Source organism: Orbicella franksi, chromosome 6 (assembly GCF_964199315.1).
Source record: "Orbicella franksi chromosome 6, jaOrbFran1.1, whole genome shotgun sequence".
NCBI classification, from domain to species: Eukaryota; Metazoa; Cnidaria; class Anthozoa; order Scleractinia; family Merulinidae; genus Orbicella; species Orbicella franksi.
The window spans coordinates 4,527,786-4,543,171 of NC_138150.1; the positions used below are offsets into that span (position 1 = coordinate 4,527,786).

Here is a 15,386-nt window from a genome sequence, read left to right on the forward strand (position 1 = left end):
TCCTTACTTATTTGTTCATCTGACTGTACTATTGAAACAGCACAGAGATGGCACAAAGCCTTCCGACTATGCTTTTCACTGTACAGACCATGCGAAACGGGCGTTAATAACGGGTACATATCGCCTCAATTGCTTCTATGCACATAATAACTAACTGCTCTAAAAAGGGCCCTTGGTTCAATCTGGCAACAAATTTGTTTCCAGCAAATGTCCCTCTTTTTTGTTTATCAAGACAAAGGCCACCAACAAAATAAAGGTACTTAAGGGTGGAAAGTCCTGAATAGACTCTCATAAATTAGAATTTTATTGTTTTTAGCTAGGAAGATAATAATTAACTCCTTGGTGTGATATCACCATAAATTCAATGGACGTACGCCAGGCCACGAATATATATCCACAATCAAGTGGGATTTTAAGCAGGTAAGAGGAAATTCGCTTGAGAATTTTTGTCTTTTTTTGCGAAGTTCTTTCCTCTTCTATCGGTAATTTTCTGCACGCACCAAACCCAAGTTTTGTTAATTACAGATTGCATCAGTGAACGAAGAGAAGATTAACACTGACATTAGAAAAGGGTCTTGCATCATCGCTGTAGAGTTTACGTAATGTTTTAGTTTTGACCTAACCATTTCCTCCTCCAGTTCTGACATTCATCTTTGAGTATAGTGATACATTCATCTTTGAGTATAGTGATACATTCATCTTTGAGTATTTCTCATCAATATACTGAGGAGTCGGTGAAATGGGACAATGGAGCTTGATTTGTATATTAGATCCAAAATAAGTGGGGAAACAAAATTTGTCTTCTCCCTTCATCCAATGCAGTTGTTTTAAAAACCAAATTACTTCACAAGTTCATACTAGTTTATGAGGCAGCGAATATTTTCAATTTTCTGAGCTTTGCTCCAAAGAAAAGCTGTAATGTTCCGAAAGTGCGAGCGTCCAGTTATGTGCGAAATTAGGCATGATAAGGTACGACAAAGTCTTTGATCCATATAGGAGGAAAAAGAACAAGTTTAATTTTCGATGATCTTTTCTGATTATTGTTGGTTATTGTTGTACAACTCTCCCAGAAGCGGTGAAGAATGGCAATCTCGAGTATCCTGATAATTTGGGTTCTTTACAGTTAAGTATAAACCAGTCATCAGTATCGTTAGATAAAGTCGATAAAGTGCATGCTAGTTGTATATCTCATGATTCTTTTACAAATAACCAACGGTGTAGGACAGTCGGGTGCATGCGGCCTTGATACCTTAGTCTTGTTCATTTACTTAGCAATTGCCGTATTTTTCCCCAGGAAGCTCCAGGAAGTGCCGCTAATTATAATAATAAGTGGTGTCAGAATTACTTAATGCTGCTCAATAGTGTAGCGTTGGGCGATTTCCCATGGGTACCCCCTTTACTAACTTAAGTCACGTGACGTGTGGTGATCTAACCATGTGCTCAGTTGAGTTGCTAAACTGTATGTCTCGAAGATTTCTGATTAACAGTTTTAACGCCGTCTTTTATTGCGGAATTGGGGCGTTACAATATAAACACAAATAACGCGAGACGAAATAAAGCAGAAAAAGGAAACAAGGAACGAATGTAAACTCAAAATTATACAGACAGACAGACAGACAGACAGACACATAGACAGAGACAGCCAGTCAGATTGACAAGAAGACATACATACAGACATACAGACAAACAGACAGACAGGCAAACAAGATGACAGAGACAGCCAGTCAAACAGCCAACAAGTCAGATAGACAGAGAGACAGGCAGGCAGACAGACAAACAGATAGGCAAACAAAAAGACAAAGACAGCCAGGCAGACAGCCTGCAAGCCAGATAGACAGAGACAAACACGTACAGACACAAACAGACGCGACTGACGTCCGATGAATTTTATAAAATTAACCTTTAAGCACCGTTGTTTACCAACTGCTCTTTGATTGCGTTTTTACTCAGATTCATGCGGAGTGATGAAGTTGCAGCTGGAAGATACAACTTACATAGTGAATCCTCTAAGTGCTACGAAGGTGACGTCAGTGGAAATGATACTCCTCTGACCCAGTGCACTCCCGGTTCCATGCTGTGCTCAGGTGGTGTGGTGACAAACTATGTTTACAGGATTACAGAGTCTCCTAAGTAACAGTGATTTCGTGGTATCCAGTCTGCATCCACACAACGAGTAGTTAATTTCAATGCCTTGTTCTTTTTATGTAGTTCTAGCCTTACATTCTTGGATAGACACTTGCATATCAAAATGCCTTAATCCAGCTAGGGTTAAAGCGGACAAAGCTTAATTGTTCTGGGAGAAAACCAGATAAAGCAAAAAGGGGGAACCTTCGTTGGACTAGCTTGTAATCTCAGGGAATCGGCAACACCCCTAGTTAACTCTGGTTACAAAAACAAAAATATCCGGTGATAAACTTCGATCGGGCGCCTTGTATACTGATATTTCCTCTATAATTTGAACTAACTTACCAGTATTCAGGAGGCTGAAAAAGCTGTATTGTCTTAACGTAAATGCATGTAAATAGAAAAGGCACTGAGGTCGGGTCACTTCTCTCACTGAAGACCGGATTACATTTGTTAAAATGGCAGAAACGTAACAGATTATCCAGTATGAACAATTTGAAACAGTTAGCGCCTCTAAGCTTTATATTTGACGCCAAACGGCGTCATGTTTGTCCGGCGACTCCCTCGCGAAGTGCCACCGGCTGGGATAATCAGTTGTGTTATTCTTCACAAAATTTCTTGTAATGTTCCTCGTTAAGATATTAAAACCTACAGTAATCGAGTTAAGGATTATTAGAAAAGAGGTCAAAACAACTTGAGCGTTGTATTCACTTTTAGTTGTTTTGAAGAATACTTTTATCATGTCGTTTCGGTTGGACTGTACAGTTTAAACTGCCGCCCCTACTGGGGGAACAGCTGCCCTAGGCAAAGTGGCCCAGTTGACTCTCGCACGTTCTTATAATGACAAAGCTTCCACTTGGTGTTAGATTCCCAAAACCTCACCTTCGCTCCACCTAACTTGGGTAGATCGACACACCATTGATTAAAGATAATGATTCCTTTTGACGTGAAAATTAATTTAATTCACGTTTTTTTCTATTCAGTTCCAGTATTTTAGGTCTCTGATGGTTGTCAAGTCCAAGCATTATAGCTGCCAATGATGATTGCTGAATAATGACGACTAAACAGCACATTCAGATTAAAGGAAAATTACATAGCAGCTTACAAAACAACGCGAAGAAAACAATAAAATGGGTTTTGCGAGTTAATTAACGGATGGCTATAGAGATGATACCTAAGTTTATATTATCTTTTGTTTCCTTCATCCCTCCCTACTTACCTACCCTTCCCCCCCACCCTCATTGTCACTTATGGTCACTCGTAGTCGCACGTGCTCATTCGAGGTTATTCGTTATCACTCGCGGTCAGTTTTGTCATGTGACTGCGAATTGAAGAATGAGTGTGTTTTGAGATCGATCATCAATTTTGATTTTTATCAATTTGCGTTATTTTCTGACTTACTAAGAAAAAATAATAAAGAGGTCCAAGATGGGGGATACATTATCGTGGCGGATTTAATGACCTCGTAAGACGTAATATTCAACAACTAAACATTTCATCTTGTGGAGCGCCACCAAGGCTACCAACTAAATTCAAAATACTTCCATGTGTCTTATTGAGGAAACGAAGAACTAAAGAAGAAGTATGAATTTGCCTGTGTGTCCGAGGGTTAAAGTAGCCACGTGCGATATAACATTAGTTTTCCAGTTATTTACACAAGCAGTATGGGCGCACAGACGGTACATGATTCACAATACACTTCGGCTGATCACCGTACATACTAACACGATCGATTTCATTGTAAACCTTAAAATCCCCAGTGGCGTTCATCTGTAGTAGGGCTTCAAATAGACCATCCCCAGGTGTCGTTTGAAACTTGATTTGATAGCTGCAAGTGGCATTTTCTTGACCTGAAAGAAAATTCATATCTGCCTCATGACTTGGCAGCTTTTGATGAGCTTTAAAGATACTTTTTAGCTCTAGCTGATGGCATAGATTGGCTGTCTTGGGATGAGACAACAAAAGTTGGTTTATATGAATTACTGCCGCCTTGACAGCTTTACGGACGTGAGGATGGGTTATGTCAATGGATTGCCACCTTAAACACGGGCAGTAATTGTCTGAAATACCCGTATCTTCACATGTCCTGTTATCAGGAAGTGGCTCAAAAAGACTTGCGCCTATTCCAGCCGTTTCAACTGAACGTTTTTCTGGGAACGTTAACAAATGTTTCATCGTCGCGTAAAGATCAAAAGGTGACGAGATTATCCGTGAATTCTTCACCAAGGCTGCTGCATGTTTCGGATAATTGAGTTTGAACCACGGGGGGAAAGTCAAGGAAAGAAAGGGAAGTCGGTGTTCCAACTTCCCCTGAGGACTATGGCGTATTTCCTTGTATGTCGGACCGTGATCAGACATTGTGATAAACATCGTATCGTTCAGGAGACTCTCGTTTTTTAGTGACTCAAAAAAGGCCGTAAATCCATCATCGGCTGCGCGGAGAAGATTAGCTGATCGATGACACAAGTCGGATAGAAATGCGAAACCAAATTTTCTTTTTCCAGGATAGGATTTCATGAAGCTTTTCAGGTAGTTCAGTTGTAACACATATTGTGGTTGGGAGTTTAAGCAAAGCCTTGCTTCTCTTGTTGTCCTCAGCCATTCGTACCATAGTATCCTTCCATAATGGTCTGTTGGCTGATCTTTGAATCCCTTCAGGCGAAGATGAAATGCACCTAAAAATGGAAGAAAAACAATCTGGCCTAAGATAAGAAGCAGACAGACAGGTCGACAAGTGCAAATCTTGTTCAGAACAAATGTAGACTTTCCCCTTTTGTCTGTTTTGTACAGCGCTTGTTCATGTTAATGAGATCGACGTCAAACTAGATCATATGCACACTGATCAGTAATAGTCCACGTTACGTTTTTTAAACTTTATATTCAATCCTATCTCGGAAACTCTTCGATGCGACGAAAAATAATCTCAATATTTGTGATTGGGTACGGGAGAACACTTTCGCCATGGCGCAGTTTGCTTGATTAGCTGTGTTGTATGTCAGACGCCCTTTGCATAGCGTATTTGTCGCAGCTTGAGGTCAGGTCATTCAATCATTCAATCTATCAATCAATTAGCCAGTCAGTCAGTCAGTCAGACAGTCAGGCAGCCACTCAGTCAGTCAGTCAGCCACTCAGTCAGTCGGTCAATCGGCTACTCAATCAGTTAGTCAGTCAGTCAAGCAGACAGTCAGCCAGCCACTAAGTGAGTCAGTCAGACAGACCGTCAGCCACTCAGTCAGTCGGTCAGTCAGCCACTCAATCAGTCAGTCAGTCAGTCTGTCAGGCAAGCAGACAGTCAGCCAGCCACTCAGTCAGTCAGTCAGTCAGTCAGTCAGTCAGCCACTCAGTCAGACCATGAGAACTAAACCAACTATTTCACCTCGATGCAGTAGTATAGCATTGTTTTATGTGTTCTTACCAATGTTTGGCTGATCTTCACTCCACATTGTGGCAATTCCTAGGCGTTTCAGATCCTTAAATATGAATGGCCAATCGTCCACGAAGCTGGAATTTTTTACCCCTTTTCTCGCTTCCTTGAATTCGCAATTCTCCGACAATGACTTGCCAGTCAAGAAAGCAGACATAGCTGGGGTTGTGTTAGGTCCAACAATAGAGTAACTCTTGAACATGACTGAATCTAGTTCGTCCTTTAACAAAGCATACGTCTTAGGCAGCATCCTTTGAAAATGGGCTGCCGATGTTCTGTCTAAAGCCAAGATCATGATGTTTAGGGGTGAACTGTGCGTTTCTTTGCGCTGTGCAACTTCGGGTATCTCTAAAATTGAGGCGTGGAAATACGTTTCCTTTGAGCCATCTTTCAGACGAACAGTTACTTTGAGGAAGTCGCTATCTAGGTTAGTCTGTCTGTTCGTTAGGTTGAGAAATTTTTTTTCCCCAAGGGTCACATTATAATCAGAAATTCGATAAATGGGCTCTGCAAAGATCTCGGCGACTTGATTCTCTGCAAAAGAGAAATTGCAACATTGTGTGAAAATGGATCCATCCAATCTAAAGTAAATAGCCGATAACTTCTAGAAAGCAATTTATTAACGCGTAAACTTCCTTTGAAATTTGTTTAAAAGTATACTTTGAAGGATTTTGAAATTATACATTTCTCATGTAATAAAGTAGGTCTGAAGTAGATATTTAGGAGGTGTTAAAATATACTTCCAGCGAACTTTGATAATATGAAGTGTGTTTGAAGTGTACTTTACCACCAGAAAATGTATGTTTGAGGTGCAATTTTGGTATGCTCTGAAGTATGTTTGAAATATACTTTACGTGTACTGTGAAGCATGTTTGAAGTATACTTTTAGTATGCTGTGATGTATCTTTGAAATACACTTTTCATATACCGCAAAGTATAACTGATGTATATTTGAAGTATACTTTTAATGTACTGTGATGTATGTTTAAAGCATACTTTTAGTACACTGTGATGTGCGTTTGGAGTATACTTTAACTATGCAGTGAAATACGTTTAAAGTATACTTTTAGTATACTGTGACGTATGTTTCAAGTATACTTTTAGTATGTAGTGATGTATGTTTGAAGTATACCTTTATTATGCTGTGAAGTATGTTTCAAGTACACTTTCACTATGCTGTAATGTATGTTTGAAGTATACTTATACAATGCAGTGAAGTACGTTTAAAGTATACTTTTAGTACACTGTGATGTATGTTTGAAGTATACGTTTAGTATACTGTGATGTATGTTTGAAGTATACTTTTACAATGCAGTGAAGTACGTTTAAAGTATACTTTTAGTACACTGTGGTGTATGTTTGAAGTATACGTTTAGTATACTGTGATGTATGCTTAAAGTATACTTTTAAAATACTGTGAAGTATGTTTCAAGTATACTTTTAGTACACTGTGATGTATGTTTGAAGTATACGTTTAGTATACTGTGATGTATGCTTAAAGTATACTTTTAAAACACTGTGAAGTATGTTTCAAGTATACTTTTAGTATACTGTGAAGTATATTTGAAGTATAACTTTCAGTGTACCCTGATGTATGTTTGAAGTACGGTTTTAGTAGTATGAAGTATGTTTGAAGTACACGTTTAGTAAATTTTGATCTTTTAGTATATTGAGAAGTTTTACTTTTCTCAAAATTACAAAGGAGGAAACGATCCAACAAACCTTCATTGACGTCATCAAGTAATCGAAACAAGTTGTTTTGATACTCAGTATATAATCTACCCCGGCATGATATTGACCTCACGGGATTAAGAGCCTTCTTGATGTAGTCATTGTAAGGATCCACATTTGGCACTTTGCAACCTTGGCTGTCATTGATGAAAGACGTTGGGACTGCGCATGCTCCAGTGTCGAAAGACTTACCAATGAAAATTGGTTTTTCTTCGACTTCTCGTAGAGTGAAAATTCGCGGAGCATGGTTGCTTAGCAACAGTATGACGTATTCTATGTTCCTTACAATTGTTACTACAGCAAACGCAAAGGTGACGACCACAAGAAGTTTCAGGGCCTGACGATGGCCAATCATTCTGTAAAATAAACCTGAAAACAATAATAAGTGCCATTTTAAACGATAACGTTGTGTGGCCTGGTAGCCAATTTGTCAGTCAAGCATCTAGGTGTAAACAGCCGAGAAGCAGTCTGCACATTTTCAGCAACAGCAAAAATAAACAACAACAACAACAACAACAATGACAATATAAAGAAAACTAGATCGAAGATATTCAATGATATGTAACAAGTAAGCAGCTTAAGAATTAAAGATAATTAGGCGTCTCGACAGGCCGATAGTAATAAACTACGTAATACAATAGTAAGATCCAGTTTTGTAGAGCCTTTTACTTCCTAATTTAATAACACCAGGGTTTAGATCTTCAACAAAAAGCTTCAAGGAACCACAATTGCAAGAAATTGTCATTGTCATTGGTCGCATGAACAGTATTAAAAGTTTGTTTTTAAAAGTAACATATCGATGGAGGATCATCGTGGCAAAGACCAACACGATAGCATATGCTTCTTTGGTCACTGAGCACATTTTGTTTTGGTTTTATTATTATTATATTTTCCTTATTTTTAATTAATGAATTTTTTGTAATAGTGTGCGATAGTGAAATATGTCTGTAAATAGTGTCAATTAATAAAAAATCTGAAATCTGAAATCTGAGATAATCTTTACAGGCTGACTGACTTCCTAACCTACAAACAACAGTTTATTTGTAAAAAAGGAAAAAGGAGGAAGAAAAAAAATTCTAATCAGTTACTGATAAAACACGCGCTTCATTTTTGCTAATATTTTTTTAAACGTTTATAGCAGGTTAGATCATATTTTGTCAATGCTATATTTGAGTTTCATGAGACTGTGACGCAAGTTACGTTCGCAGGACGCCTGACTGCAAAACATTCCACGAGTGCAAGAGTACAAATTTGAATTTCGCGCCCGAAATGTGATAGAAACCATCCCCTTTTAGGAGCTGACAATAAAGCTCGTAAAAACGAGCATTGTGCTTTTTACCAATGCTAAAAGGACTAGATCTGCTTGAGGATGCTCTAGAAACAACTCAAATATACTTGATAGTAAGGAAAAATGCCTAGAACTCTAAAATGGCTGACAATTTAACAATTCTGCATTCTTTTTCTCTAAATAAATGGACTATAGTGGCTCAAATAGTCAAAAAAGTACATGGGGTTATTACAAGGCGGCGGGAAGATATGAATTTTATTTTCGAGTGGTAAAAACAATATTTTGCAAATGTTCGCAGCGAGTGATTAACACGAGAAATGAAACGACGTCCCTGTAGTTACATGAATAGAAACTGAAAATTAAAAGCAGTTCATTGAGAACCTCCTTTGTCACGCTTTTTGTACTTTTAATTTGTAAATTAACTTTTATTCATATAACACAAGGGAAGAAGTTTCATTGGTAGAAAAAGGTTGTAGCAGCACAAAATGTGGCAAACGAAACGCCTGAACATAACTTTTAAATAAAGCCAGTGTCAACTTTTTATGTGTTATTTTTCGATTTTAAACCAAACTTAATACATTGTTAAATGAATAAAGCAAATAAAGTAAATAGATCACCTCTTGTGACTGATCTCGTGCGCCGTAGGCTGAGCATTTTAGTATGAACTTGAAGACTAAAAAATATTGTACTGGAAAATATAACGCAGGATCTCGTCGTATTCCCGACACTATAGAAGCGACCGTAAGCAGAGCGTCTGGGAGAGCCAGTTTCAAATTTCACCAACGAACTGCAAATGAGAACTTAGAAGGTGGGGAAATCTCTGAGACAGGATGACCTCTTAAAAGCGGAGATCTTAAGGGTGATGTTGCTATAAGAAATGCATAAACCAATATCGACATATTAATTCAAACATAATGGCTTCGTGGCTTGGGGAAATTATATAGAAAGACATCAATATCGAGAATTTGGGATGAATAATTTCTTTTGTTTCATTCCCCCAAACCTCGGAGCCATGTTCACCAAAATTAGCTTCTTGATAATTTTTGTACGTACTGATTTCTCCGTAACAGGTATCTAGTCTTTGTTCAGTCGACCTTTTAATTGTCTCTTTTTTTGTATCGTTTTGTTCTGTCAAAAAAAAGCAATAGTCGCGCTTTCAATTATATTTAAAAGCACAATCTCTGATAAGCTTAGTCAGTACAGAAGAACACGACTTTGACTGGAGGCGTGCCTTTGGGAACATGCTTGACTACTGCAATTTTCCCCCGTTTTTGCATTGGAAAACTTCTGTACAAGAGCTAAGAATTGTTGCGAAATCATTCGCTGACTCATTACGCCCTCAGCTCGATACAAAAAAAATAGCAAAATCGTCATTAGTTACCGACGGTTGAATTACGAATCCTAAAGAAACCTGAACTTTATACATTCTTTGTGGACTGGGTGGTTGCCATTGGCATACACTAGTTTGGAAAACTTGGCCCTGAATATGTAAAATCCTACAGTGGTAAATTTTGATATTGAAGCAGGGAAATCATAAAGGTGTTGGTTCGCTGAATTCAAAATTTTGTCAGGACAAGAAACGTAAAACGTACATTTTCCACTGTAACTCCACTTTTCAATGAATTTAAAAAGTTAAATTAAATACAAAAATTAAAGAAACAGTAACAAAAAGACTGGTTACACATCAGGATTCTATCCACTGCTCTAAAAGGTGATACCATCTTTTAACTAAAAAAAAAGGAAAAAGCAAAAAAATAGAACCCTGTTACTCACGGGTTTGTCATCCATAGACTCGAAGTTAGAACCGACTCGTATAGCAAAATAAACAATTCCGCATTTAAGTATCGCACAATAGTGTTTATTTGAATTTTCACAACCACGGCTTTAATCAACAGAATCACAAATTGAAATCTTAACAGAAACGAGATTTAAACTATTGGAACTGTGAGATTCCGTATGTTTCTTGTCGAGACGATTAAAATTTACAGTTTATTACTCAGTAGTTTTCATGTGAATTTTCATAACCAAGGATTTAATCAACTGACTCGCAAATTGAAACCTTAATAGGCACGAGGTTTCGACTGTTGGGACTGAGTGAGACCCTGCATTGTGTGTGTCTTGACGAGACGATTCAAATTTACAGTTTATTACTCGGTACTTTTCATTTGATTTTCATAACCAAGGATTTAATCAACAGACGTAAAAAATAATAATACCTCAACAGGCACAAGGTTCAGGTTATTAGGATTAAAACAATAAAGATACAATTGGGCCCTGTGAATTTTGTGTGTCTTGTCGAGACGATTAAAATCTACAGTTTATTACTCGGTAGCTTTCATTTGATTTTCATAACCAAGGATTTAATCAACAGACGCCAAAAAATAATGACATAACAGGCAAAAGGTTCAGACTATTAGGAGTAAAACGATAAAGTTACCTGTGGGCCCTGTGAGATTTGTGTGTCTTGTCGAGACAATTAAAATTACAGTTTATTGCACAATAGTTTTCATTTGAATTTTTGCACACAAGGTTTGCATCTACGTTGAAAAATAAAACCTAAACAGACACACTTGGACTCTGAGAGTTTTGTGTGTTTCTTTTCGCGACAATTAAAAGTACAGTTTATTATACATTAGTTTTCATTTGAATTTTCTCCCACAAGATTTTCTTGTAGGGACTCAAAAGTTCAAATTTAGCCTATTGGGAGTGAAACAGTAAAGACATACTTGGACCCTGTGAGTTTCAAATGTTTCTTGTCGAGACAATTAAAATTACAGTCTATCCATCGCCGGAGAGAGGACTACTATGATGCCCCCTCGATGATATTGTCGTGGTGAGCGCAAAACGGCAAGCAAGTACATCAAGCGACGTCAAATGTCCTTTATTGTATAGACACGAGTGTTTTACCGGAGATTAAACCACTCGTAAAATTCATACGAAAATACACCTGAGTGGTGTAGTTTCCATATTCGGCGTAACTACGAAGGATATCGATGACGTCATTTCTCGCTTTTACACGGTTATTCGCGCAAACAGTCAGTTTGTCTATATCATTAAAAGAAAATTATACAGTTGCTTGAAGCTGTGAATTATATTTTCTCGTGTTCAAAAATATATTTTTACTCACTCGCTGCGCCCGTTCGTAAAATATTGTTTATACCACTCGAAAATATAATTCATATTTCGCGTCGCCGTGTAATATCCTCTATTTATTATATGGCTTGTGTTTGTGGCCGATATAACGCGCGCTCTGATCGCCAATTGTAGGGCATTATCCTACCGTAATGCCCACGGACCGATTACGGGCCCACAAAACCAGAGCAAAAAGCCATATAATAAACAACTTATTAACCTCGAACGTTCGGCCTTGCCGTATTGACCTCGCTCGGTCAATAAGGCAAGGCCGAGGTTGAGGTTCGAGATTTTCAACGTCAAGGCCAAGGTCTCAGTTTGTGAGTTACCCATGAAGACCTCACTATCGGTTAATAAGTAGTTAACCTATATGGTACCAACTAGTATTAACAATAACACCATAAACAATCATCGTTCAAGGAAGATTGGAGACACGTCACTCAAATGTTTGCGCAAGCGAACTCCGGTCATTTTCCCGTATCGCCAATGTAAAGCACTTGCATTTTTTGCATTAACCTAAACTAGAAGCTTTAGCGGTGTTAAAGTCATTCCTTGCCACACAACTGATGCTTGTAAGCTTGATCGCAACCCATTTCAACTCGTTTTAGGCCCCAGATTCGTTTTCTCCTCGGGGTAAATCATAGAAATTGACGGAAACATTGATCGAAATTAAACCATTTAGGCGCCACATAACATAAAATAAAGTCACAAACCTTCCAGCACTACAAAGTTCCCATACTAATAATAGCATTGAATTTTCACTCCGTAACTCTGTGAGCATGAACTTTTAGCTAGAGCTGAAAGCTACGACAATTGAATTTCCTTCACAGTTTAGTGCCAAAGATTTAATCACTTCATGATTTACTTTCATTGACTCTTGCCAACCGCAAGCTTATTTCTTCCCTACATGTTCTCCACTGAATTAATCGACTAGTATTTTTAGCTCGTTCCTTTGTGAGTTGCGATATCAGATAGATAGTAGATAGATAGTATTACAATCAAAGATGCGAAGTTTAAAATTTCCGACATTATTTTCAATACGTTACACAGAGTTCGTTGATCAGAACAGCTTAAGTAATAAACCTTAACCGACTTTTAAACGTGCTTAAAAAAACTTTAGGCTGCGAAGAAGACAAGAGTGAAAAGTTTCTTATCTATATGGCGGTAAAAATCGTGAAATTCGGTTTACATCAGAGGAATTAGCTTCTTAACACTTTCAAGTAGGTACTGAAAACAAAGTATGTTTGAGACTACTTTGAGTTAGTGACACCTTTCCAACAGAATGATACATTGATATTGAAACAATTGGGAAAACATTTAAAGTAATCGATAAGGGCAATCTTGAAACAAAAATTGCGTTACTGAATCCTTTAACGGGTGCAACTACAACTAACCAAAACACTTTTTCAAAAAACTACATCTCAAAATGGACATTCAGTGTCGACTTACCGCAGGGAAGACTTCCTTTGATGCTGAGGGTGGAATCTCTCAAAAGGCGTTTCAAAGTAGCTCACAATTTTAGCTACGTGTTCAATGCGTACACTTGCATGCAAACATTCCACTTTTGCATGACAACCAGCCTTGTGTTGCTACAAAAAGGGATATCATAAATGCAAACTAGCAGTCTGTACTAAATCCCCACAAATTTTGTCATTCTAAGAGCTTTCTGCTTTGATCTGAGCAAATATTATACACTCTTAACTTATGATATAACTCTTAATTTATGATATACTAGCTTTACTAACTTTTAATTTATGATATACTAGCTTTAAGCATTCGAGGACCCATTAACCGATTCATGCGCGCGCTCGTGCGCGTTGCTAAGGAGGTGAAATTTCACTTGTGTCAGCCCGAGCGAGGAAAATTTAAAAAATTCATCTGGCAAATTCGGCTACATTTTTGAGGATTTTAGTTGGTGTTTCACAAAATTTAAAGTAAGAAAGTACAATCAAAAACAAACTAAGAGAAAAAAAAACAAACGAAAAAGAAAAAGAAAAACCATCTCTGTGTGGCTTTCGTGTGCTTCGTTTGATCTTATCGAGCCGCTGGTAGTTTAAACTGCGCACGCGCTGATAGAGTAACTTCCGATAGATATCGCGGGCACTTCGGGTTTCTTTAAATGCTAAAGGAATGCGGTCTTTCTTTAAGTCAGCCTTTTTCGACGAGTTTCGAGTTAAAGCCAACGTTGGAAACATAGCTATGCATTTCTTTTACAAAATCATCCTTTCTTCAGAAAGTTACGAATTTTCCAATATTTTGAAATTCTCTCAAAATCTGACCTTTTAGAAATGAAACAAAATCTATGCATAGCGTAATAAAGATTAAAGATTAAAATATTAAATCAAGAGAAAACATCCCGATAACGTAATATGCTTGGAAGCCTTTACTTTTTTTCAGAACTGATGAGTCACATGACCATGAGCGTTGCCTGATGACGTCACCACTAGTGTTACTGATCATGATGAGGTTAAAACACTTGAAATAACTCTGAAATAACCAAAAATGACAAGGTTATATGAGAATAAATTTTCCCTGGCAACGGTTTAAAAAGATCAGTTAGTGGGCCCATAACTCAAATAAGCCCTACTATTCTGCCTTTAAAAATGGTCTTTTGAAATAGCCGCGCGAAAAATGGCAAATAACGCCTGCATTAGTGTAGTATTATTCTTATAATAATATTTTCTCCACTTTCCTTCGATCACCATAAGAATCCCTCTTTGTCACCTGACAATCATATTCCGCTATTGACCGGAACAAACTATATAGATTTTGGCTCATTTAATGAAAATGGGTTGAAGAAAATCAAATCAAAGTGAAAAAAAACCCTAGCAGTCTTAGATTTGAATATTATGATTTGGTGGTCAAGATGCACTAAGTAGCTCAACTGGCCAAGATACATTCAATGCCTAGTCTCTACTTGTCGACGCCATCTTGAATTTCACACATGAGATTGGAATCGTCTGCCACGTTATGAAACTCGAGATCAAGCTAGCACATGCGCAACTCATGAGTCCCATTTAGCCGTTATACTTCCACGGAATCAATTATCTTAGACGCCTACTTTTTTTCGCAAAACACACTCAAAACTGGCCATTCTGGTTTCCTCACTCGCTGAGGAAGACTTACTCTCAGACTTTTCGCTTCTTTCGTTCTAACGATCCTGTTTTGCGTATATGGTTCTATGCAAGCCCAATGCAGTTGATTTCAACCGCTTTTTCATTACAAAATTCTAGCGTGAGAACACAGAACAGTCACACGGTCAATCTGCAGCCAATGTCGGTAAAAGTTGGCCAATAAGCCCCAGATAGCAAATAACCTACGCAAAGTTCAATGTATACGAAAAGAAATGATAATGCATATAAAGAAACAATGAAAAAGATACAATGGGTGATCCAAGCCAGTCGGAAAAGAAGTCCGAACTTTCTGAATACGAGTTTAACCGACAATCTCGGTATGTATGTTCATTGAACGAGGTCAAGAGCGGATGAAGAGTAAAAGAGTTTATCCACTTATAGGCCTTATTCCAAGTGAAACCCTATAAAAGGAGCTCAGTCACGGTATTCTGAGTTGTCTTAGCCAAGTACAAAATTACCTTTATATTAAAGGAAAACTGAAAATAATAGTTGAATACGATAAAATGCTACCAAACGGTCGTAAAAACAGCAGACTAACAGCAATTTTAAAAAA

General features: G+C 37.8%; 1 protein-coding gene across 2 annotated transcripts; it reads right to left on the bottom strand.

Annotated features, from left to right (window-relative positions):
* Nucleotides 1-736: 736 nt before the first annotated feature.
* LOC145489908 (uncharacterized) lies at nucleotides 737-14,241 on the bottom strand. 2 transcript variants are annotated; one of them, XM_081468987.1, is made up of 4 exons: nucleotides 13,149-14,241; nucleotides 7,271-7,648; nucleotides 5,540-6,082; nucleotides 737-4,799 (listed from the first exon to the last, which is right to left on the bottom strand). In XM_081468987.1, exons 2-4 carry the CDS (start codon nucleotides 7,632-7,634, stop codon nucleotides 3,772-3,774), a joined length of 1,935 nt encoding a protein of 644 aa, XP_081325113.1. In that variant the 5' UTR covers nucleotides 7,635-7,648; nucleotides 13,149-14,241; the 3' UTR covers nucleotides 737-3,771. The 2 variants fall into 2 exon arrangements, with proteins under 2 accessions (XP_081325113.1, XP_081325114.1); XM_081468988.1 differs by lacking the exon at nucleotides 13,149-14,241 and having other exon boundaries at nucleotides 7,271-9,062.
* Between the last annotated feature and the right edge of the window lie 1,145 nt (nucleotides 14,242-15,386).